The sequence below is a fragment of the Micropterus dolomieu genome, linkage group LG04 (genome assembly GCF_021292245.1).
Source record: "Micropterus dolomieu isolate WLL.071019.BEF.003 ecotype Adirondacks linkage group LG04, ASM2129224v1, whole genome shotgun sequence".
NCBI classification, from domain to species: Eukaryota; Metazoa; Chordata; class Actinopteri; order Centrarchiformes; family Centrarchidae; genus Micropterus; species Micropterus dolomieu.
The window spans coordinates 18,974,938-18,997,196 of NC_060153.1; the positions used below are offsets into that span (position 1 = coordinate 18,974,938).

Genomic DNA, 22,259 nt, shown 5'->3' on the forward strand with positions numbered 1-22,259 from the left:
ATATAATTAATACTGATAAAAAAAGAGAGAAGAGCAACACATTCTTACATTTGAGAAGATTGAACCAGCAAATATTCTGCATTTTATCATGATAATTGACGATTACCCAAATATCAAAATTGTTGACAAATTAAGTTTTTATTTAATTTTTTAAAATTGTTTCCTAGGACCAAAGCAGCTCTGCTTGTTGGAAAGACCTCTATGATTTATTTTTTTATGGTTTTATTGTGCCGCGACATGATATTTCAAAAAAGGCAAAAAACAGGAAAAACTGTGGGGGAAAAAAAGACTTCCCGAGTAGGTCAGTGATAATACTCAGAAAAAAGAAGGGGAATGCAGTAAAGCGATAATATTCAATATAATAGTGGGAATGTATTTTTTGCATTTCATTGTTACTGATAAAAAACTATAAAATGTTTAGCCCTAGCACAAAAACAGGCACGGCATAAGGAATACTGAAAAGGCTTGGGTGCAGAGTAGCTGCTGACCCAAATGGGTCTGGGGGCTAATTCCTGTGTATTTTAGAAACAATTACAAACCATGTTGTCTTTATCGTGTTTGTTATGTGGACAAAGCATTTACACATTTCCTCCACTCACCCATTGGTTCCTTGATAACCCTGTAGTAGTCTGGGGCGTCATTTGTGTCCACAGGCTCCAGGAACGGCCATGCCATTTTATGTGCCTGAGGAGGAGGGGAGGGGCCGAAAGGGAGAGATGAAGAGAAAGACAAGACACTTGAGAAAGCTGAAACCAATGAAGAAAAACAAACAGCACTGTAAAAATGACACTAGAAGCAGGTGGGTCAACACAGATGTTCTCTCTTGCTTTCTTTCCCACTTCTATCACTCACCCTCCCTCACACATACACAGACCACTGGAGAGAGGAGGAGAAAATGAGAGGAGAATAGGTAGGAGGAGGAAGAAAAAAGAGAGGGAAGCTAGAAAAAAATGCTGCGGCCAGGCAGCTGTCCTATTGGCGCTCTGGGGAGTCGGACCCATCAGATAAGACGGACACAGAGGACTTTTGTTTGCTGCTCTAACACAGTTGTGGAGCAACGCGGAGCTGTGTTAGGGTTCGCTGGTAATAAGACTACCACTACAGTGCTGCTACTTCAGCTACAGCTGGGAGTGTTCTTGTACCTATACAGTAAACATGCAGAGATGTAGTAGAGAGTAAACCTCCCCACAACTCTGTTTACCCACCATTTTGGTTTTACTGTCTCTATAGGGTTAACTTTTGCCAGTGTATAATAAAAAAGTTCCACGGCACTTATTGTTTCTTCCATCCTGTAGTGTTTTACACCCTGGATGTATTCACTGCTACATGACTGTATACGTTATACTGTAAGCACATGTGTTTGTGTGAATATGTTTACCTGTAAGGAACGCAGAGTTCTCCGCAGACCCTCGTAGTCCTTGTCAGTGAGCGGCGTGAAGACCGTCATGGCATCCTCTGTTGACTGACATTGTGGGCACACATATTCGTCAATGTGGTTGGCCTCGCTCTGCAGGATGCCCACGCAGCGACCGTGGTACCAGTTCTGGCACCGGTCACAGCCGATGTAGAACCTGGCAAGACAGGAAGTACTTACTTTTACTTGCGATGTGATGTAGGGCCCTTTGCATTGTATTTCAATGTGGTTTAAAAATCAAGGAACTATCATTACTAATCCAGAGAGAAGAGATGGTAAGGTGAGGTTAGCATAGCAAAACAGAAACAAAAAACTGTAATTTTCTCTAAGCAACAACATTGTACAGCATGACGTTTTCACATGACTGCTTTTCACATTTTATCAGTTATTTCTCTTGATTTATAATCAGATTAACTTATGACACAACTTAAGTGTTTGGTTACTGCTGGCAAGATCTTGGAGAGGTTAGTGACAAACATTTCCCAATATACACCAAACTTTTGCTGAAATGCTAATGATGCTAAATGTGTTCAGGTTACATTTCTGCTACTGGGATGTAGCCCACTGATGCTAAGTTTAGATGATTGCAGTCTGGTCTCACTTTTTATAAAACACTCATTCTGTATTATTTAGTTCACGTTACAAAATATTACAGCATCTTGTGTCAAATGTCTTGGGTGAGCGAGAATAAGACAAGTAGGATAATGTACAGGAAAGTTAAAATTGTACAAATGGTGGTTTTGTATGTGTAGTATATCATTTTTAGGATAATTTATTCACATTCCAGTTTTGCATTTAAAAGCAACAACACTGATTATCTGTTTACGGAATTGCCCGGTTTGCCAAACATTTCAAGCAGAGTGAGCTCCTTACTGGGACTCGTCGTATGGTGTCTGACAGATGCAGTACAGCTCTTCTGTGCTGCTCTCCTGGCCCCGTTTACACTCCATACAGATGTAGTCGTCCATCTTCTTCGCCTCCTTCTCTGTGATGCCCACGCAGTCTCCGTGATACCAGTTGGTACATAGGTCGCAGCCAATGTAGAACCTTTAGAGAGGAAAAGGATACAGAAAGTGCTGTCAGTCATGTCTCGCAGTAGACCCCAGTGTTTCTCCTATATTCATTCAACGATGCGCCACTGTTGAATTATGACTGCCACTCATAAAACTTTATCAAATCATTAATTTCAATGCACAACTAATGATTTTCACTTGCACACTGTGCGAGCACAGTAACACGCAACATTTGGCTAGCTCCCTCTCCTCATCCCTCAAAGCACATCTACATGAAAGGTTCTATTAAAAGAGCAGCTTAACTCCTCTAAGGAATAGGGCACTGTGTAACGTGTGTGCATAGTGAGTATTTGATTGACTGAATGAGAGAGCGAGTGGCAGAAAGTGATGGTAAAAGTTAGCAGAGGAGAAGATTAGCAGTAAATTGTCAGCCTGGCAGTAAATGTACGGTGTCGGTTGGTCGGTCTAGAAGCTAAGCAGGAAACAGTACTTTTTATGGCTGCTATGTAACGTTTGCTAAATTTACAGGAAGTAACTCATAGCTGCATGTCAATACTACCATTATTATTATTACAAGCTTAGTAACTGTACTGTGCTGTAGCCTTCACCCTGATAGTTAAATTGTATTTCAGTTTTCTGGTTGTTAAGAAAAGAAAGAACGATGGTGACCGTGGAGGGGCAGAGGTTGATAAAGCAAATTAGGGATGCAAACTAGTCACCTTTAAGACGTTTCTATTGGATATGGATTTAATTTACACATTAAAAGCCTTGTTAATTATACAGAAGGGAGTGAATACATTTGCTGGTTCTTGCCTCTTTTTATATTAATTTCTACAATTCAATGTCAAAAGTTGTAAATTAAGATACAAAAGGCAAACATGTCATCTATAATGACTCCGAGGTCATATTAACAGGGTTTTCCCTGCCATTATAAGGCCAAGGTGGTGAGGCCCAAAAAGGCTTGGGTGCTGGCCATGAATGTAAAATTGTGGAGAGCATCAAAATTAATTAAGTTACTTTTCCCAGATTTATTGGTTGTAGTTCCTCCCCAGTAGACTTCTTCAGCACGTTTAGTCCTTAAGCTTTTTGGTGTTGTTTATTTATTAGCTGCTCTAGTTTTTCAAACTATTTGTTCACAGATAAGGAAATAATAATAATAATAATAAATAAATGGTATATATGATGTAAAATGGCCATTTTTTTAAATTAGAAAACATAGTACTTCATTTTAGGGGAAACACTGAGACCCTATCATGGTTTTTAAAACATATCAAACTGTTATGTTTTTTTAAATTAGGTTGTCATGAGGTTGAAAAGGAAATCTGTACTGATCTGATCTATACTTGAAGATGGGGTTTCATTTATTGATTTCTTTGTTTAACAGTGAGTGGCAGTGGGTAAAGATTAGGAACTAAAACTGGTCCATGTGAGTGACATCAAGTCATGTGGCTTCCAATATCAGAGCAGCAACGTTTCAAAGTTATTGTATCCTTTGATGTGGAATAACCACAGTGGGGGTATTGTGTAAATTTTTCCGCTTTAGTACATGACCGCATTGATACAATTAGCAAATAGGGTTAACTTCTGTTTTTTGTTTTGTTTTTTTTTTCTAGTCAGGAAATTCCATCCCTCGCCCCAATATTGATTCTACAGCCAGTGCTTGCTTACAGGCTGAATGAATGCTCTACGCTTTTTGCTGCAGTGTGGAGGATTGTTTGACCAGTAGGCCAGGTTTAGTACCGTAAGCTCTCCCCTTACACTTTCTGGAAAGAACAACCTCAGGAGCAGGGACTTTTTGGGATGCAGGAACCAAAACTGGAACTACATTTCTGTAGTTGAAAGTTTCTGAGTTCCTACAAAGGTCCTCTGGTTAAATTAGATAAGATTTTTTGAAACTGTCTTTTACTGTGTCTACTGCTACTGTGCCTCCCTCCTGGGTTACAAAATTTGTATTTGAGAGCTTCATCGTACTTGGTCTCGTCATAGGGCGTCTTGCAGACGCAGTAGAGCTTGGTGTCCTTCTTGCTCTCCTTGGTGCTCGTCGTCGAGATCATCTTCTTCTTCTTGGACTTGGTTGGCGTCACGGTCTCCCTCTCCTCCTCCCGTTTCCTCTTGTGTGTGGAGGTGACGGTTGCGGTGAGGTGATGTTGAGAGGTGATGCCATGCGTGTGTGCCAGTGTATGTTGCTGCTTGTTGTGGGCAGCGGCTGCGGCGGCGGCCTGGGCGGCCTGGTGGGCTGCGGCCTGAGCCCTCTCCTTCTCTCTCCGCATCCGCAGCAGATCCCTTTTTAGCTCTTCCTGAGGAGTGTAATGTCAAGACAGATCGGTAAAGAGCACCTTCATAAGGCATTTCTGTTTAATGTTTTAAAGGCATAAAAGTGTTTACAATGACATCTGTCATGCCACTTTTAATTTTAACTTCAATTATATTTTATACTTCTGCAGTTTTGTCCCTCCCTCCCTCCCTCCCTTAGTACCTGGGCCTCTAGCTGCAGCTCCTTGTCGAGAAGCGCCCGCTTTTTCAGGATCTCCATCTTGAGGCTCTCTTTGTGCCGGTAAAGGAGCGAGGAGAGCTTGCTGGCGTTGGCCAACCTCTTCTTGGCCTCCACCACCTCTTCCTTCTTCCTCCTCTTGGCCGCCTGCCTCTCATCCTTGTCTATCCGGTCCAGGATGTACTTCATCACCTGGTTGCATACGATCATCCTGGACATACACATACAGCAGAAGGGAACATGAGAACAGGAATTAATTACAGACTTCCTATCCTCCTGACCTTTTAAAATTTACAGAGGATCATAAATGCATATTGTATAGAATAGTAAAGTACTGTATATTGAGAATAAACAGCTGTTTTAATACAATAGAAACATTTATAGTCTCGCCTAAAACACAGTTCAAGACACAGCCCTACTGAATTTAATGAGGACCCACGTGAAATAGTGCTGTGGCCCACTCGTGGTATTTTTTTAAAGGCATAAAATACACATAATACTCCTGCTGAGAGAGAAGAGAAGGATAAAAGAGCTGGGAGGGAAAGGATTATCACATATCTGAATCTTGAATTCAGAAAGTCAGTACAGTTGAAGTCACAGAGGAAGAAAGTTATCCCTCTGACACACCAGTGGGCAGGAGTGGAGTACTAATCCAAACAATGCTTCAATGTTTCAGAAAGTACAACATGCAAGGCTATTGGCTACTTCAAAAATGTGAACAGCTAACTTTCCACATGTAAGAAATGGCAGTGCGTGTCAATGAACAATGAAAGCATTTCTCTCAACACAAGTCCTTAAGGCATTCTGGTGGTTCAGTTGTGTGAACTACAAAGTACTGGGTTTAACTAAGGTTCTGGACTGTTCTTGTATCCTTTCACTATCTGGCTCTAAATATTTATTTTCGCTGCTGTGAACTATCAGAAAAGGGCTAAAATGTAAAAACAAAATCTGACTTGACAGAACAATCATACAAACAACATAGCCTTTTAAAATCCCGAAGCTAACATGGCTGCTTCCTAAAAGCACCACAGTTGTGTCATCATCCCTGTGAGAACCAAGTGCTCAGAGTGTTCGTGTTACTGGGCCACGTGTCTTACAGATGTTAGAGGGGTATTGGGTTGTCCAGTGTTTATTTGTATGAAACTCTGTGCTTCAGTAGCATGGGACTGGAGCTGAGGGTTTTGAAAGAGAGGTATGGTGCGAGATGGACAGATAGATGATGATTGGGAAGCCACGCTGCTCTTGTAAACATGGGAAAGGGAGGAAGAAAGGTCATACACACAGATTCAAGCAAATTAAAATGCACATGGGGATTCAGGGTCAAGTGTAGGGTCCTGTACTGTGTGATGATATAACTTCCTACAAATCCAGGAACGTTTTGACAAAATGTCAGCATATTACAGTAAAATCAAGATAATTTATGGCTCAGGGGCCGCAGTATGTTCACTTGTGTTCGCTAACATTCACAACTAAGATAGAAAACTGCTGGTTCACATTCAGCAAAAGAATAAAACATAATAACACACATGCACAAGGTCAAAGATGGTCCAAGGTTCCTACAATGAAGTACACACTGCAAATGCAGCGTGAAAGTGGAGGAGACCAAAGAAACTGGACGCACAAACACACACAAGCTGATGTCAGAATTCGGGGTCATTACTAACAGATTCTTGTTTCGAAGGAAAGGCAAGAGAAAGGGATGAAATGAAGAAATGGAAAAAGGATGAAAATAAGCAGAGAGACAGACAACTGCTGTGGTGATGTCACGGTAGTCTGGGTTTGGTATTTCAGGTTTGTGTGAATGGGCAGTGTTGACACACCGTCTGTGGACATAAACACATGGTTGTCAAGGTCAACTGTAGGTCAGAGTATCATCTATCTACAGCATATTAAACAGGGGAGAAGGAGGAACGGCTTTCTAAACAGTCCACTACTTTAACTTTCATTTTATAGAATTTTTTTATAATTGGAGCTGTTTTAACTCTGCCTACAGAATATAATTGCAGGTATTTCAAGGTAACAAACATATTGACACTCGCCAGAAAGACAGAGAGTCTCTACAGTACCTGGCCCTCTGGAAATACCTACTGTTTGGCTCTTGATGAAACAGTGCCAGTAAACCAACAGTAGTATTTGTCACTGGGTTGATACTAAGCTAAAACACCCCCCATTCCCCCAGCATCCAATTTTATGAGCAATGCATGTGATATTAGTAATGAAAGTGAGGCTACTGAATTTTTTGTCCATTTAAGACAGTATGTCTTATGATTATTTTATCTTAATTATTTTGTCAAATGGTGACACGCTAATAGACATTTGATATAGAAGTTTAAACTTGCTGCATCCCTACAAATCTGTGTAGGTTTGGATGAGCAGTGTGTGATTTTATTGTACAACTCCTCTAATGTATACATGGGTTTGTCTCTCTGCTATTGCTTGTAGGGTCACAGTGAGTACATGCAGCTGTTGGTGGTTACACACCCAAAAGTTCCCATGCTGTGTAGCACTTCCCAACATGGTGTTGGACAAAAGTCAAATAGAGAAGGGGGTGGGTTGGGGTAGTGCACAGACTGCCTAAGTGACGATGTTACAGTTCCATATAATCAGAACATGGACACCTTATCTATCACACAGACAATAACCCAAAACTTAATTCCATATGTATTATTAATAAGGCTGGTTACTGTGATCGCACAAATCCACTGTTTTCGAAATCCCATGATATGAAAAATAAATTATTTGGTATTTTATAAAGTAATGCAAATAATGTTTAAAGTCACTCCCAGGCTGCGTACAAAGGTGTACAAACATGATTTAAGAGTTGTTTGTAAGTTTGCTGTACAAAAAAGCTAAAAAAAAAAAAATAAAAAAAAAAAAGGCATTAATCAGAGATGTATTTCTATTGTTGGGGGTAAATTATGAAACATTGCTAATATAAATTTAAGAATGTGTAACTCACTTTTGGTTTCAAAAGAATGGTTTATGAAGCTATTTGAGGGTTACAAGTGTGAATGCTTTTTCTTTAACAGTTTTTATTTCTGGCAGGTAGCGTAAGTTGAAATGAATGTAGGATAGGCATATATAATCATTTTGCTTCTGCCTGTGCCTTTTCAGCCACTTCTTAATACTGATGACTATTTATACTGTCTACATTGTTTATACTTATTGTATATTATATATACTGTTTAAATGTATTGTATTGTGTGTGTGACGACTGAATAAAAAATACTACTACTATTTCTGTGTTGTTATTGTTTTAATTTCTATGGTGCATTTGTTATTAAAACAAACATTCTGCCACAGCGCTTCTGATTAGTGAGAAAAATTTTCTTCCAATGACCTAGAAAACAAAATGACACCTTTGACTATATGTATGTCATTCCTACATTATCACACACACACACACCTCTGATTCTCTTCTCTCTCTGCAGGCGTCATGGTCTTCTTCTGCTTCAGGTGCTCGATTACAGCGTTTTGCTTCATCACCACCTGAAACACATGACGCAGGAAGATGTCATAATAAACAACATGATCAACAACAGAATTTATTTATTTATTTATTTATTTATTTATTTTTTAACAGATTGAGAGGAAATGGCTACACCAGACAAAAAAATTGTATTCCAATCAAACATTGGCAAAATAATTAAAGACAAAAAAAATCATCTGGACTTAATTCAACAATCCCTTCTGACTTTAGTCATGTTTAATGCGTCCTACAAATATAAACAGAAATTGATTAATTTTAAATGTGACCAGACAACATAGCGTAGTATGTCAAATACACAGAGACCATTATAAAACACACACACAGAGTAGCAGTTGCAGTATTAAGCCCAACAACTGAACTGTAAAAATAAACGCAGTCTTGGTGGAGCATTGGAGGATGGTGACTGCTGATGTACTGATGGCAGGGAGAGAGCTAGTCTTGGACTGGGATGGATGACCTGGCTACGAGGGGTGCCTGAGCACGGTCACATACATACCTGTTTCTGAATGATGTCGCTCTGGCTGGCTGCGTTGAGGGCTTGTTCTCTCTTGGCCTCTGCGGCTTGTCTCTTCTTCTGCTGCTGCTGTTCTCTGAGCTGCTGGATTCTCTGCAGCTGCTCCTGGACAGAAGCTGCCTGGATGGTCACTACGTTCCCAATCTGTGCAGACAGTATAGTGTGATGAGGTATACAATTTTGAATACTACTGTCTAAATGTAGTAGTGCTCGACTAATCACTAATATAAAAAAGCAGTTTAGGCAGTTTATAAAGGATGTATTCAGCTTTGCAAAAGAAAGCTGCCACTTAAAGAGGTAAGTGCTTAATGTGAGGAGTAAGGAAAGCTAAAATGATTTAATATTTTACTCTTCAACCATGGTATGAGTTGGGCAGGAAGCCAGAGTATACAGAACATTTTCTGATTTGTTTAGTTTTACCAGGATCAAAACCACCTAGCAAGGTCCTATCAAGGTTATATAAGTTAGGGTGTAGTTTAGTATGCTTGCTGCACTACCTGTCCTCCCTGAGCTGAGGTGGTCCCGGTCTGTTGGATCTGGATAGGAAGCTGCAGTTTGATGTGTTGTGGCAGAGAGCCTCCACCCTGCTGGGCCTGCAGCTGGGCCAACACCTTCAGTAGCAACACAGAAGATATACAAATTTAACAAAGCTGAAATGAAAACCAGTGGTTTGTTTATGCATTCACATTAAACTTCTCTTTACATTTGTGAGATCAGCCACATTACATGCACCCTTAATTTAATTCTCCACCTTAAGAATGGATGTATATATTAAATTAGCAGTTCACATAATGACCTGGGTTTAATAGTTTGAGCATGCACATTCAACTTGTTTTTTTATGAGGTTTTCTAAAGACTTAATTCAAACATGTTTGCCCAAAACATAAAGTCCTCGACTGTGGGACTAATCTGAACTACAGCTGTTTTGGGAGGTGAGTTGGGGTGATGTCTAATGTTATATATACCTGTACCTGCTGCTGCAATCCAGACATGCTGATGAGCTGGGGCGTCTGCTGCAGCTGCAGCTGGGCAGTTCCTCCCTGCGTTTTCATCTGCAGCGATGTGGGAGACTGAATTGGCATGTGAGCCTGCATCTGAGGGGGTAACTGGCCCTGTGGGGTTGCCGTGGAAGGGGTGCTGGTGGTGGCCAAGGGGGCTGCCCCTGCCTGGACCGGGGCGGCAGCCTGCTGGGCGGGCTGGGCTGGGGTTTTGGTGGAGGTGGAGTTAGGCTGGACAGGAACAGTGGTGGCTGGAGAGTGGTGAGAGATGAGCAGGAGAATTTCACAGTAAAAATGTGATCTTTAAAACTGCTCTGTGACTTTTCTAATGTAGTTCTGTATTCAAGAGGCCTATCCATTCACTGTACATCACCCAGCAGAAACACATAAAATTCACATTTAATTTTCAAAGTTATTTTCAAGTGTAAGCCTTGAAGTTAGGGGACAACTGACAGCAGAAAAAAACAAATCTGTTGAGTGATCCATGCTTGTTTTTTTATCATACCTGCACTTGATGTGGGGGTTGCAGCTGAGGCCAAGGGGGTGAAGAGGAAGCGCTGCACCTGGCCGTTGGGCAGTGCTGCCTGCATGAGCTGCTGACCAGGCCCTGGGATGACCGTGACCCCTTGGGGTATGACCTGCAGCTGACCGGTGGTCTGGCCCTGGCCCTGAACCATCACCGTAAGAGCCTGTTGGGTACTGGTGACACCAGCCTGCCGATCCACACCTGACCCAGCTTGCTGCTTCTATGGGAAGCGGAGGAGAGAGAGAAAGGCTTGTTAGTAGGTGAACCACACTTTATAGTCCGGTCTAACCCAAAATGAATTGTGGTGAAAGACTGTGGTTATATCCCGTTATGCAAAGCATACATTAATTTTAGTAATCACATTTTATCCCACAAAATCTCAGCCTCATTACAAATTGGTGAAAACTTTCTAGCCGTCAAACCAACTTTAATTATCTCCTGCATTAACAAAACAAGTAACACTCCACACACAGAACCCCAGCTGGAAAGTCTTGGACTAGGACTGGTTTGGAGCCAAACTGATATTGGACTTATGTCCATGGATTTACAACAATTCTATGACTGACACACGACATCCTGGAGTTTTGTTGTCTCCCTCACTAACCTGTGTGAGTTGGGTGAGCTGTGCCAAGGTGAGTTTAACCTGGCCTTGCCCCTGCGCCCGTGGGGTGCCAGGTGGTGTTTGGCCCGCTGCCTGTCCTGCTGAGGTAGGGCTGGCAGACCCCTGGCCAGTGACGGTGGCAACAGGGCTGGCCCCAGATATTGCCGTTGAAACTGCCTGGCCACGAATGATCTGTGTCACTACTTGCTGTCCACCTTGACCTGGAAGAGAACACATTCAGACATTAAGGGCCAGTCAGTTGTTGTTTCATAATTATATCAACTGGGCACATGCCCACATGCTGACTTAAGGCTTGTGCAGACTACACGACGACTTTCAGTGCCGGCCAATCGGCGTGCTGTTCAGACTACACAACTTGGTGTCTTGTGACGGGAGTCCTGAAGTCGTTTTGGCGTTCACACTACTAAATGACGACAGGCAACCGCATAACGATCACTGATTTACCTCTGATCACAGCTTGACCGTCGCTGAGCTCGCCAATCTGCAAATCAGGCTAAAAATTGTGTAGTGTGAACTAGGCTTTACAGATAGGGGAGGAAACTCTCATGAAGAGTACATTACCTTGCTGGACCACGAGGGGTGTTCGGAGTATTGTCTTTCCCATTGGTCCTGTCTGCTGGATCGGTGTTCGGATCACTGTCATTCCCGGACGGATCTGACCACCAGCTGCCAGAACCTAGAAGGATAAAAATTTTCATGAAAACATTACATATTAATTGTTTCAAAGCAAGCATCTCCTTCCTGAACTGTCAGAAAGTGCCAACAGTGAAGGTAAGAGAATCAGTACTACTACAGCTTTTTGCAAACATTGAAAATACAGTGACTACAACAAAGAAAGCAGAAGGCAACAAAGGGAAATAAGCAAAGCAAAAGACGTACAGATAACAGTTGTGAGCACATAAAGAATGAACAAATAAAAAAACAACTATGGGTATTTTGAGCAGGGAGAAGGCACATGTACCTGTTGCTGGGAACCTGGGGTATTGGGCCTGATGTTGAGTGTAGTAGTGCGGGGCTGGAATGTGGTGTAGGTCTGAGCACCGCCTGCTGTGCTGGATGGGATGATACCCAACACTTTCTGCTGAACCACACCTGCAGAGATGAGAAGAGAAACAGAAAGATACCAGAGTGAACATGAAATCAGAAGAAAGAGGCATGAGGAGAGGTGTAGGGTGAAGACAAGGTTTCCAGAGAAGCAGTTTGTCAATTTTAACAACCAGTCAAGAAAGAATTACAAAAGGTGGAAAGATGAGAAGGACAAGGAGAAATACTTTAAGTATTGACACAAACGGCATGGATGGAACAAGTGAAAGAGAGAAATAAAATGAAGTGCAGCAATGAAGGGACAGTTTGTGTGTAGGTCTGAAGAAATGAACAAGGTAAGATGTATGATGTACCATTTAAAGATTTAAGCTTTTATTTTTAGAGATCAATTTTATGTATTTCCTTTTACTACTTCAAAAACACCCACCAACAAAATGTTTAAACACTCAAACATGCCTAATACAATTACTGACATGAAGCAGATCATGTTACATGTTTGCATGTTACAAGTGAGCAGTTGTACAGAAGTCCTCCATTGAAACAACTCAATACATTATTTGTGGGCTTCTCTCCTTGCCAGGTTTTGATCACAGCAATGGTCAATATTAGTTGAGCAGGTAAACAAAATCTTCAATGGCTCACTGAAAGCTTAGTTGGGTTTCCCCCAACATACCTGAACCCCCTCATAAATTATGCATGAATTCAGATCCTACTTTTTAACTTTAATCTGACAAAGGGAGCGTTTCATATTTGTTCACCAGGCCATGTGCCTTAATGAGCTCACGTGAAGCTGGTGGCAGAAATGGAAACCTTGAGAGTGTCGCTCTTTTTCCTCTGCTGCTGCTGCCTTTATGCTGCGGTTTTTCAACCACAACCTAGCAGGTAAACCTATACATCAAGGGTTTCCCTCTTCAAACTGGGATGTTAAACCCAGTCGTAAGACCAGGGGAGTAGCTGCTCTGGTCACACACATCAAACACGCTTTTCTATGGGCTGCCTGTTTACAGAGGTCGGGGAGTTGGGACTCCGGTGAGTGGAGAGGTCCACTTTTATTCAAAAGGCGGAGGGAAAAAAGGAAAAATGGAATCCCGCTATAGAGGGCTACCTGTCTGGGAAGCAGACCTCAGGGTAAACTTGTTTTCCTGCCTAACTTCCTTAAGCCCTTCCAAAACAAACAGGGCGCCCAACAGTCATGCTGGATAAATACACATGTCCATTAAATGGTTACACTCCACCTGAACTTAGTTTCTCCTTCATGGTAACTTCAAAAGGTAAGAAAAATCACTTTCTTTGTATCCTTCGTGAATATAAATCTCTTTATTTGTTTGTTGCAAAGATTTACTTCAGCAGTTTAGTTTTAAACGATACATTTAATGTATTCTGAGATGCTATTTTTAATGGCATTATCAATGAATCCTGATGGAAAATTAAAATCTCTTCAGCTGTTTCTTTTCCAGTTAGTTTGAAGGAAAGTATAAAATAGAAAAAACTAGGAGTTATAGTAAAGGCTGTTAAAGTGGTATAAACCTATAAAAATTAAATGTATATCAGTTGGGAGTAATTTGGATACAGCTTAGAGAGTTCTTCAATTCCCAGATGAAGCTTTCCTATCCTATGTTTCTTTTTCTTGTTTTATGTTTTTTCACTGAAGCATATTTTCAGCTTAAAATACAACTACTGTATACAGCATATAGTCAAGTAACTGTTTTTGTGAATGCAGAATCTGAACTATAAAACCCACATCTGTCAACAGCTTTAATGGAGCATGTCAACATGACAGACCACCTCTGCTGATTGTTGAGCAATATCCATCATCCAATAATTTGACAGGACCACAGACAGGCCAGGTGGTGTTCAGTACAAACCCTCGCCTCATCCGTGGTGTCAATATTGACATTTTAGAAAGTTGAAAAGCACCTAACTTAACATAGTATGATCCTGAACCTGCAGTCTGGATTCTTAACCTCAGACTACACAAGTCTACCATCTCCAAAACCATCCAACCAAAATAACAGCTTTCCATTAGATTACCATGCCTACAGGACACAACCAGACATGATGTGCTACACCAAATTAAACTGCTGACTCATAAGGTTGGCGCACAGCAGGTACCACAATGGGGTTGGTGCAGACCAGGCTGCTACAGTAGCACAAAACACAGTGAGCGACTGACTGCTTCTGAAACAGTAGATCCTTTTACATTTGTTTAACTGGGACCAGATGAACAAAAAGCTCAATTAACAAAGCTCAGCTTAACATTTGCAGTATACATGCTTCTCCCTCTTCCGCTCTTGCTCAGACGGAAGCCAGCATCTTTGTATTCATATGAGTCCATTTGTACATCTGGTGGATGTGAGCCCATTATTCACCCCTTTTGGCTCTGTTTTGGTCTCCACAAACTCCTGAGAGAAATATATGTCTCTTTAGCTGCTAAATGCTCCAAACATGTTCACCAACAAGCCGCTAACTTTGTCTATCTGACGTTTGATGCTTGATGAAATGACCTGAAAGACAATATAAACCTCTGTAGAGCTGAGGGGAAATGCAGAGTTGGCAATAATTCTCTGTGTGTTCATCACTACAGGCAATCCATTTCACAATGATTATTATAAAAATAATGGTTATAGCTAATCTTATTGGGGTTTATCCTGTTCTTTCATTTAATTAATACAGCACAATGTTTCAGGGTAAACCTATAACATCTCTAAAGGACAAACTGAAATAGCAAAATAAAGCTAACAGTGAATCTGTGAACAAATCAGGGATGTGGGTGACAATTGTGAGGTCTGGAACCAGGCTAAATGAAGTGCATGTAATTTCAAGCAAGTAAAGAAAAACATGACTGCATCAAGACCATGGTAAAAACTAAATGTGACAGCTGTGTGACTGATTCAAAGAGGCAAATGGCCAGCATCTGAACATTGGAGCCCTATAGCCATTCTAAGTTGTGGGCCTTTAAAAATGGCCATCTACATGTGTACTTGGCTTACTGACAGTGGCAATCAACAGACAGAGGAATGTCTAATTTGTGTCTGATTTGTAGACTTCAAAATATTTGGGCCTGTGGTAGCTGGCACCAACATTTAAAATGAGCAAAAACAGACAGTTCCTCTATAGTGTTGTGCGCGTGGTTGGCACGCTAACTTGCTTACAATGGCATCCAATTAACGAGCCAGAACTAATTTGGCTCCTTTTGACATATTTGAAATGTCTCTGCTGTGGGTCTGAGGTGAGGCAATGAAAACACAAACATACATGCATACCGAATTGGTGGTGGGTGAAAAGAGGAAATGTCTACACTGAATAAATGTAACTTGTGCCCTCTGTCTGCCTCCAAGGTGTGACTTATTAAAACCTGCCGTACCTCCTTGTGAAGTTGGTACGTTAACTGTGACGATCTTGCTGTTAGCGGGCAGCGGCAGCTTGGTGGTCACTACCTTTCCACCCACTGAGGTTCCCGTAATCTGGAAGGTGTGCCCACCAGACGTAGCCATGGTGGTCTCCGTGCCCGCTCCTAATAAAGCAAACAAATTACAACAAATACTGTTATTACTGTGAATCCAATAATATCACTACTTCTAATAAACCTCAACTTTCTTTCAGAATATCACAGAAATTCCCTGTACTACATGGCACCACTATGTCTGGGTGGGTCAGTTTTAAGCCAGTTTCTTGTAATAGCCTTCATGTCAGCTGTGAGTAGAATTTTAACCAAGTAATCATCATCAAGTATCATCCTTTGACGTTACTTTAGTTATATTGCCCAGGTATAAAATGGAACATTCCCTGGAGATTATATCCTAATACTTCGTTCAATGCTGAATTCACTCTATCCAAAATGGATAGATGATATGTGCATGATTTGCAAAAATGTGATTTTTACAACAAAATACTCTCCACTTAATATGCAGGCGTCTGTGGTGTCACACACATATGATGCAATTTGTCTTCTGAAATCACGATGTTCAATTCCTTTTCCCACTTAAGTTTTACACAGAATGTAGTTTTAGCCTGACATTCCAGTTTAGAAATAATCCTCAATTTTTCTTTGATGATAATGTAGCAATCAACACTCTTAAAACACCTGAAATAAATAAATAAAATAAATAGTATCACTACTGTCTAGTTCTTAACAGCCAATCAAATAACACACCTTTTGTGTCTAAACTAGCACAGAGGCAGTGAGTCACAGTTACAAGCACAATGCACAATTTAAGGGAGAAAGATGTTTCTCTTTTGAACACATGTATTATGATGAGCACACTGTACTTTCCTGCTGCTGCCCCAGACTTAAGTACAACAACACAGCTATTTAGAATCCTTGCCTTGTGTGCTTTGACCCTGTTTGACCCAGGTGGCGAACGACTGCTGGAAGTTCTTGTTCTGCTGGAATGTGACTGGGGTGCCCATCTTGGTGGACAGTACCACCTTGGTGTTTGGGGTGCCCTGGCCTGACAGTGAACCTACGATTACTTTGGGTGTGGCGACAGGTGTTGCAGGACTCCCCGTTGAGGTGGCTGTGACTGAACCTGGTTTCTGCTCCAAACGTTTCTGAGATAAAAGTCAGTCAGTACAAAAAATGAAAAACAGACAGAGGTATTCAAATGAAAAGCCATGTGATACAATCAGTAGAAATTAATGAATTGGTCGAAAAAGATCCCAGCAAACAGTTTCCTCATTAGAAGTGTCTACCTCCGCACACAAGCTTATAAGCCTTAGTTGAAACAAATTTAAAAACAAGCCTTACACTTTGTAAAAAATGAGTGCCTTTGAAGGAATTAAAATTTAGTGCAACGATTACTGAATTAAACCACACTCACCTTGGCCTGTTCTGCTGCCTGAGCTTTCTCTTTCTCCACCCTGTAAAAGAAAAACAGAAACATACAGCTTACAACAAGGCAAAATTTTGTGACAAAGGAGAACACCTCACACTCATTTGGCAGGACAAAGCAATGTACCTCTAGCAGAGCCAGGAGTATATGTAGACCTGCCTACTGAGACAGTAAAATCACCACCCAAATAATGACCCTGACCCTCTACTTTGACATGTTTATAGATTGTTCTGACAGATTACACAATTGATGCTGCATAGCAGCTGTAGGCACAACACGCCTGACCCTCTGACCTTTCTGAGAAGGCTCTGATCTCCCAGAGGTCCAGCTCCTCCTCAGCCACCCAGGTTTCGATCACAACTGGGCCCGTCTGCTTGGCGGGCTCAGGCTTCTTGGGGCGCAAGGCACTTGAGCGCAGCCCCTTCCTCTGAGGGGTGTGGGTTTCTGGGATTGCAGACAGATGATTGAATTAAAAGACAAAAAGGCTGTTTAAATGTTTGCATTATGTGTTCTGCATAAAAGACTGTGTGTATGAATTACAACTGATGGATAGAAATAGAAACAGATGACTGGTGTTCATGATCGTAGTCCAAAGCCCCCATGCTGTTTCGGCCCAGGCACTGTAACTCTTTCTTCAGTGTCAGGAATAAAAAGTGCAGCTAACCTTTCGGAGTCTCAGGCACTCCAAGGGGGCAGATGATTTTGCGTATGCAGTATTCAGAGCGAATGCCATAGGGTCCCACGTCACGGCGCTTGATGATCTCTGTGGTGGTGATTTCAGTCTCTGATGTCTCTGTAGCAATGAGTGGGGATAGGGCTGGGTTGGTATGGTGATGAGGAGGAGAGCCCGAGAAGATGGAGGAAATGCACTCCAACATCAAAACAGTGACACCCAAAGGAGACTGAAGGGTGTGTCTTTTTCAGACAGCCATTTCTGTACTTTTCTCGGGGCCCAAATAGGTATAACGAGGGTAGTGCAAGTACATACAGTGAAGTACAATCGAGTGAAAGCAACAGAAATGCTACCGTTTTTTTTTTTCTCAGTTGTGAAACCCCACCTCCATCTATCATCCACAACATAGGTGGGAAAATGAGTATAAGTAAAGCACAAACTTCATTCAAGAAAAATAAGATATTAGATAACGGTACATAAAACACCCCAAAATAATCACTTCTATAGCTCATCTCATCTATCCAATCCTCCATCCATATCAAACAACACAATTAATTCCACCCTCAAAACCCAAACTTTTAGTTGCTTATTGAGTTACTCTTCCCCATCCTCTCAGGGTGAAATCTTTACAGGTTGGATCCTTTGGGGGTGGGGTGGGGGGGTTTCTACCTGTACGTGTGGTGCCGACAGCAGCGGATGGTTTGACGGCCATGTCATCCCATCTCAGACACGCCCACAGGAGCCTCAGCATCAGGCTCACACCAGCCAGAGACTTCACAGTCTGCAGGCGATACCTATAACACAACCCAGAGGTTCAAGCATTTCTCATAGTTCACTCATAGCATGTAAACATTTGTCCAAGTATTATGTGCACATAAAGTGAAAGAAAATCCTGGTATATGGAAATGTCTGTGTTGTCTAAATTTTGCAGAACATTAAATAAAACATTTTAAACTGGAATATAAACACTACTGGTAGAAAGAATAGTTCTATAGCTATGAGGCATCATGGAACAGGAAGAGGGAAAACAGACTTATGATGATGTTGCTGTCCATTCTTGATCATTTCCATGATAGAAACAGATGGGCTGGCTGCTATCTTTAATCAGTTATTTTATACGCTAATTTGGTTGTGGAAGAGATATTATCTCTAACTACAAAAGCAGTTAAAACAACTGTTTTAACTCAAAGCTTGTTCATATTTTATTTAGGTCCTTTTAAATTTAATAAACAATTTTGGGTTTAACAAGATGAACTAGATGACACAATGTCGTCCATCAATGAATAATTTCCTTAAGTTTTCACTTAGAAGAAATATTCCTTCCGTGCATCATCATGGCTGGGACAGCTCTTCATTCAAAACATCTTGGACATCTACAAAATATGACCATCACAAGGCTGTGTGTGTATGGGTCTTGGTAGATATTCCCTTTCCCATGTGTAACCACAGGCGGCAAAATATCCCTGGGTTACAGGGCTGGGTCACAGCACAAAGTGAACATCCTGACACTTCTCCGACCGCTGGATGATTCATGACTGCTTCGGAACTCTGAGGTCCGGTCAAAATAACCAGAGGTCCATGTGTGACACCAGGCTCGGAGCCACAACATCGCTCAAAGCCAAAGCCACGAACAGCAGACAGGGAGGGATATGGCATAATGAACAACAAATCAGGAGGACAGGGCATACTGACAAAACCAGGAGAGGGTTTAAAGGTGTATGCTGAAGGGAAATAGTATCGGCCTTATCCCTATTATTGTCTTTAAACATTACAACATAACAAGGCCTGTGTTGCTCAAAGCAGAAAGTTTAAACTACTTTCTGGCTGACCTTTTATTCAATCAGCTGACAGAAGCATTTAGTGCGGCATTTTGAGTAAACTAACTGGATATGAATTCTTCAATAAAAACCATGTGACAGACAGGTGTTTTACTTATAGAAAATGTTTTGTCAAAGTAATTATTTCAGTTCTAGAGAGACCAAAACTGCAGTAAAAATTGTCACATCGCTAGACAGCATTGTGTAATCAGTTGACGTCAATAAGCATTTGGCCAGAACTAAAGCTGAAAATATGTATAGGCTAAATGTGGATGGACTCCTGCTCATACCACACCCATATGTTTTGACATCCATTTCATGGGATCCAGACTTTACATACACTGTACTGTGCCACTGAACACACACAAATCCTTGACAAATCTGTTGCACACAAACCTCTTCAAGACCAGATACACTTCTTCTGCCTGGGTATAAAATCACCTTTTTTTGTAAAAATCCTAGAAAAACACAGGGGTGTCCTCTGATTAAGGTTTATTTTTAAATAGTATATAGTAAGGGTACAAGAGAATTATAGTCTAGCCTTAATTTTTTTATTAGGGATCCAGCGAAGCTGCTGGAGCCCTATTGGTTTTGTTCTGATTATTCTTCTTTTTCTCCTCTAAAAGTGTTTGGGCAGCAAAAACTGCTGGACCAAAATTGGCACGTAGGTTGCAAATTCCACCCACTACTCAGGCAAACAAAATGGACCTCATGGTGGCGCTATAACAATCAATTTTGCGTTTTTGCAATTATCTCAAAAACGGCTTCATTTAGAATCAAACTTCTTTCATCATTTTAATCTCTGGATTTATCTGCATCGCTACTCCAATGGTCTTCTGCGCTAAAAAAGTAAAATTATGTGACTTTTTATCACTTTTCTCTAAAACCTATTTTTGCAAACTCGGCCCAAACGTTTTCATTGATCAAAAGTAATCAAAAGAATTTTGATAAGTCAATCTGTTTTTTTTCTTCTTAAACTTTTACTTTTGTGTATTTACGTACATCTTTACATAAATGCCCGTAAATCAAAATTGGCCTAAGCTATTGTAACCAAACTTGACACGTCTGTTCAGACGCTCGTCCTGAGCTACGCTGAGCAGTCCTGGGATATTCTTCCACAAGGGGGCACTACACTTGCAAAAAGTTTATACCTCGTAATTTGCTGGATGGATTCGTATGAAATTCGGTTTGTACAATCTCGGGTCACTACTCAGTTGATGTATAAATATTGGTAATGACTGCGCAAAGTGAGCGTGGCTTATTACAAGAAATGTACTTCTATGTAATTTCTAGACATTTCTCATTCCTAACTTCAAAAAATCTAAGAAAATCATCCGTACGTCCTAGAGAGCTGAAATTTTTTCAGCACATCCACTGAAATGTGACTAACGTCACTGCAACCTATGGTCAGTTCAGAATTCAGTCACTCTATATTTTTCAGAATATACTAATTTAATTAACATCTATATCTCCTCTTTCTTCAAACGCTACCAAACTCGACAGAGTCGTTCTCCAGATGGCCGATAAAGTGTTTCAAAGGGTTTTCAGGTCGATCCAACGGTGAGTCTGCAGTGATATTCAGTATCTTGCTTGTACAGCATGCACAACATTTTCTTTTTAACTCAGTTTTGGATCAAATGGCACCCAAATAATTCACAACACACCCAAAACCGGCAGAATGATGCATGATTTTTTTCAGAATTTTCTCAACAACTTGACAGTTGTAAGCATTTTAAGTTTAAACTGACAAGACTATCCGGGTCTGGCACATGTGACATCACTACCTCAAGTTGTGAGAAGGTGTGTGGAAACAGCCTCTCACCAGTAGCTCAGTCAGTAAGTCACCTACTCTGGAGCTCTGCAGGTGCAGGTGAGCCAGTCAGACATGCAGACAATGGGGGTGTTCAGATCATAGTGAGTCTATTTTATTTGGATCCCTAGCAGTTTCTTCTCATTTGCCTCTGCTAAAAATAGTTTGCGCAGCTTAAACTTTAAATCTTGGAAACACAAAATGTCGCAGGTGGGTTGAATATTTCACCTAGCAGACCTAACGACGCTCTCTGATCTCAAGGCAATGCTTTAAAAATCCAGTATGCGTTTCCCCAACTGTCTCAAAGTCCAAATTCTTTCATCACTTTAATCTCTTAAGTCATCTGCATCTGTTCTTCTCCTGTGAAAATGTAAAATGTTGCGTTTTTCACGACTTGCTTGGAGTAAATTTGGAGTGCAGGGTTTTTGGGAGTAGACATATCATGTCTGAAACTAAAAAAAATATATACAGTGGGTACGGAAAGTATTCAGACCCCTTTAAATTTTTCACTCTTTGTTTCATTGCAGCCATTTTCCAAAAATCAAAAAAGTTCATTTTATTTCTCAGTAATGTACACTCAGCACCCCATCTTGACAGAAAAAAATAGAAATGTAGAAATTTTTGCAAATTTATTAAAAAAGAAAAACTGAAATATCACATGGTCATAAGTATTCAGACCCTTTGCTCAGTATTTAGTAGAAGCACCCTTTTGATCTAATACAGCCATGAGTCGTTTTGGGAAAGATGCAACAAGTTTTTCACATCTGGATTTGGGTATCCTCTGCCATTCCTCCTTGCAGATCCTCTCCAGTTCTGTCAGGTTGGATGGTAAAGCTGGTGGACAGCCATTTTCAGGTCTCTCCAGAGATGCTCAATTGGGTTTAAGTCAGGGCTCTGGCTGGGCCATTCAAGAACAGCCACGGAGTTGTTGTGAAGCCACTCCTTCGTTATTTTAGCGGTGTGCTTAGGGTCATTGTCTTGTTGGAAGGTAAACCTTCGGCCCAGTCTGAGGTCC

At 41.1% G+C, this 22,259-nt stretch overlaps 1 protein-coding gene across 2 annotated transcripts in view; it reads right to left on the reverse strand.

Moving 5' to 3' along the window:
- The window catches only part of LOC123970434 (nucleosome-remodeling factor subunit BPTF-like), a 53,425-nt gene that overhangs the window by 6,279 nt on the left and 24,887 nt on the right, over positions 1 to 22,259 (reverse strand). Inside the window, exons 16-34 of one of the 2 annotated variants that reach the window (XM_046048479.1) lie at positions 18,287 to 18,411; positions 17,609 to 17,737; positions 17,238 to 17,388; positions 16,933 to 16,972; positions 16,438 to 16,663; positions 15,477 to 15,626; positions 12,030 to 12,160; positions 11,630 to 11,744; positions 11,051 to 11,268; positions 10,426 to 10,666; positions 9,888 to 10,171; positions 9,420 to 9,533; positions 8,905 to 9,066; positions 8,325 to 8,407; positions 4,904 to 5,129; positions 4,399 to 4,724; positions 2,288 to 2,461; positions 1,379 to 1,571; positions 600 to 684 (exon numbers count right to left, since the gene is read on the reverse strand). In XM_046048479.1, coding sequence (XP_045904435.1) covers positions 600 to 684; positions 1,379 to 1,571; positions 2,288 to 2,461; positions 4,399 to 4,724; positions 4,904 to 5,129; positions 8,325 to 8,407; positions 8,905 to 9,066; positions 9,420 to 9,533; positions 9,888 to 10,171; positions 10,426 to 10,666; positions 11,051 to 11,268; positions 11,630 to 11,744; positions 12,030 to 12,160; positions 15,477 to 15,626; positions 16,438 to 16,663; positions 16,933 to 16,972; positions 17,238 to 17,388; positions 17,609 to 17,737; positions 18,287 to 18,411 — 3,173 coding nt within the window. The remainder of the gene's footprint in view (positions 1 to 599; positions 685 to 1,378; positions 1,572 to 2,287; positions 2,462 to 4,398; positions 4,725 to 4,903; positions 5,130 to 8,324; positions 8,408 to 8,904; positions 9,067 to 9,419; positions 9,534 to 9,887; positions 10,172 to 10,425; positions 10,667 to 11,050; positions 11,269 to 11,629; positions 11,745 to 12,029; positions 12,161 to 15,476; positions 15,627 to 16,437; positions 16,664 to 16,932; positions 16,973 to 17,237; positions 17,389 to 17,608; positions 17,738 to 18,286; positions 18,412 to 22,259) is intronic. The other variant, XM_046048480.1, reaches the window with a different exon arrangement.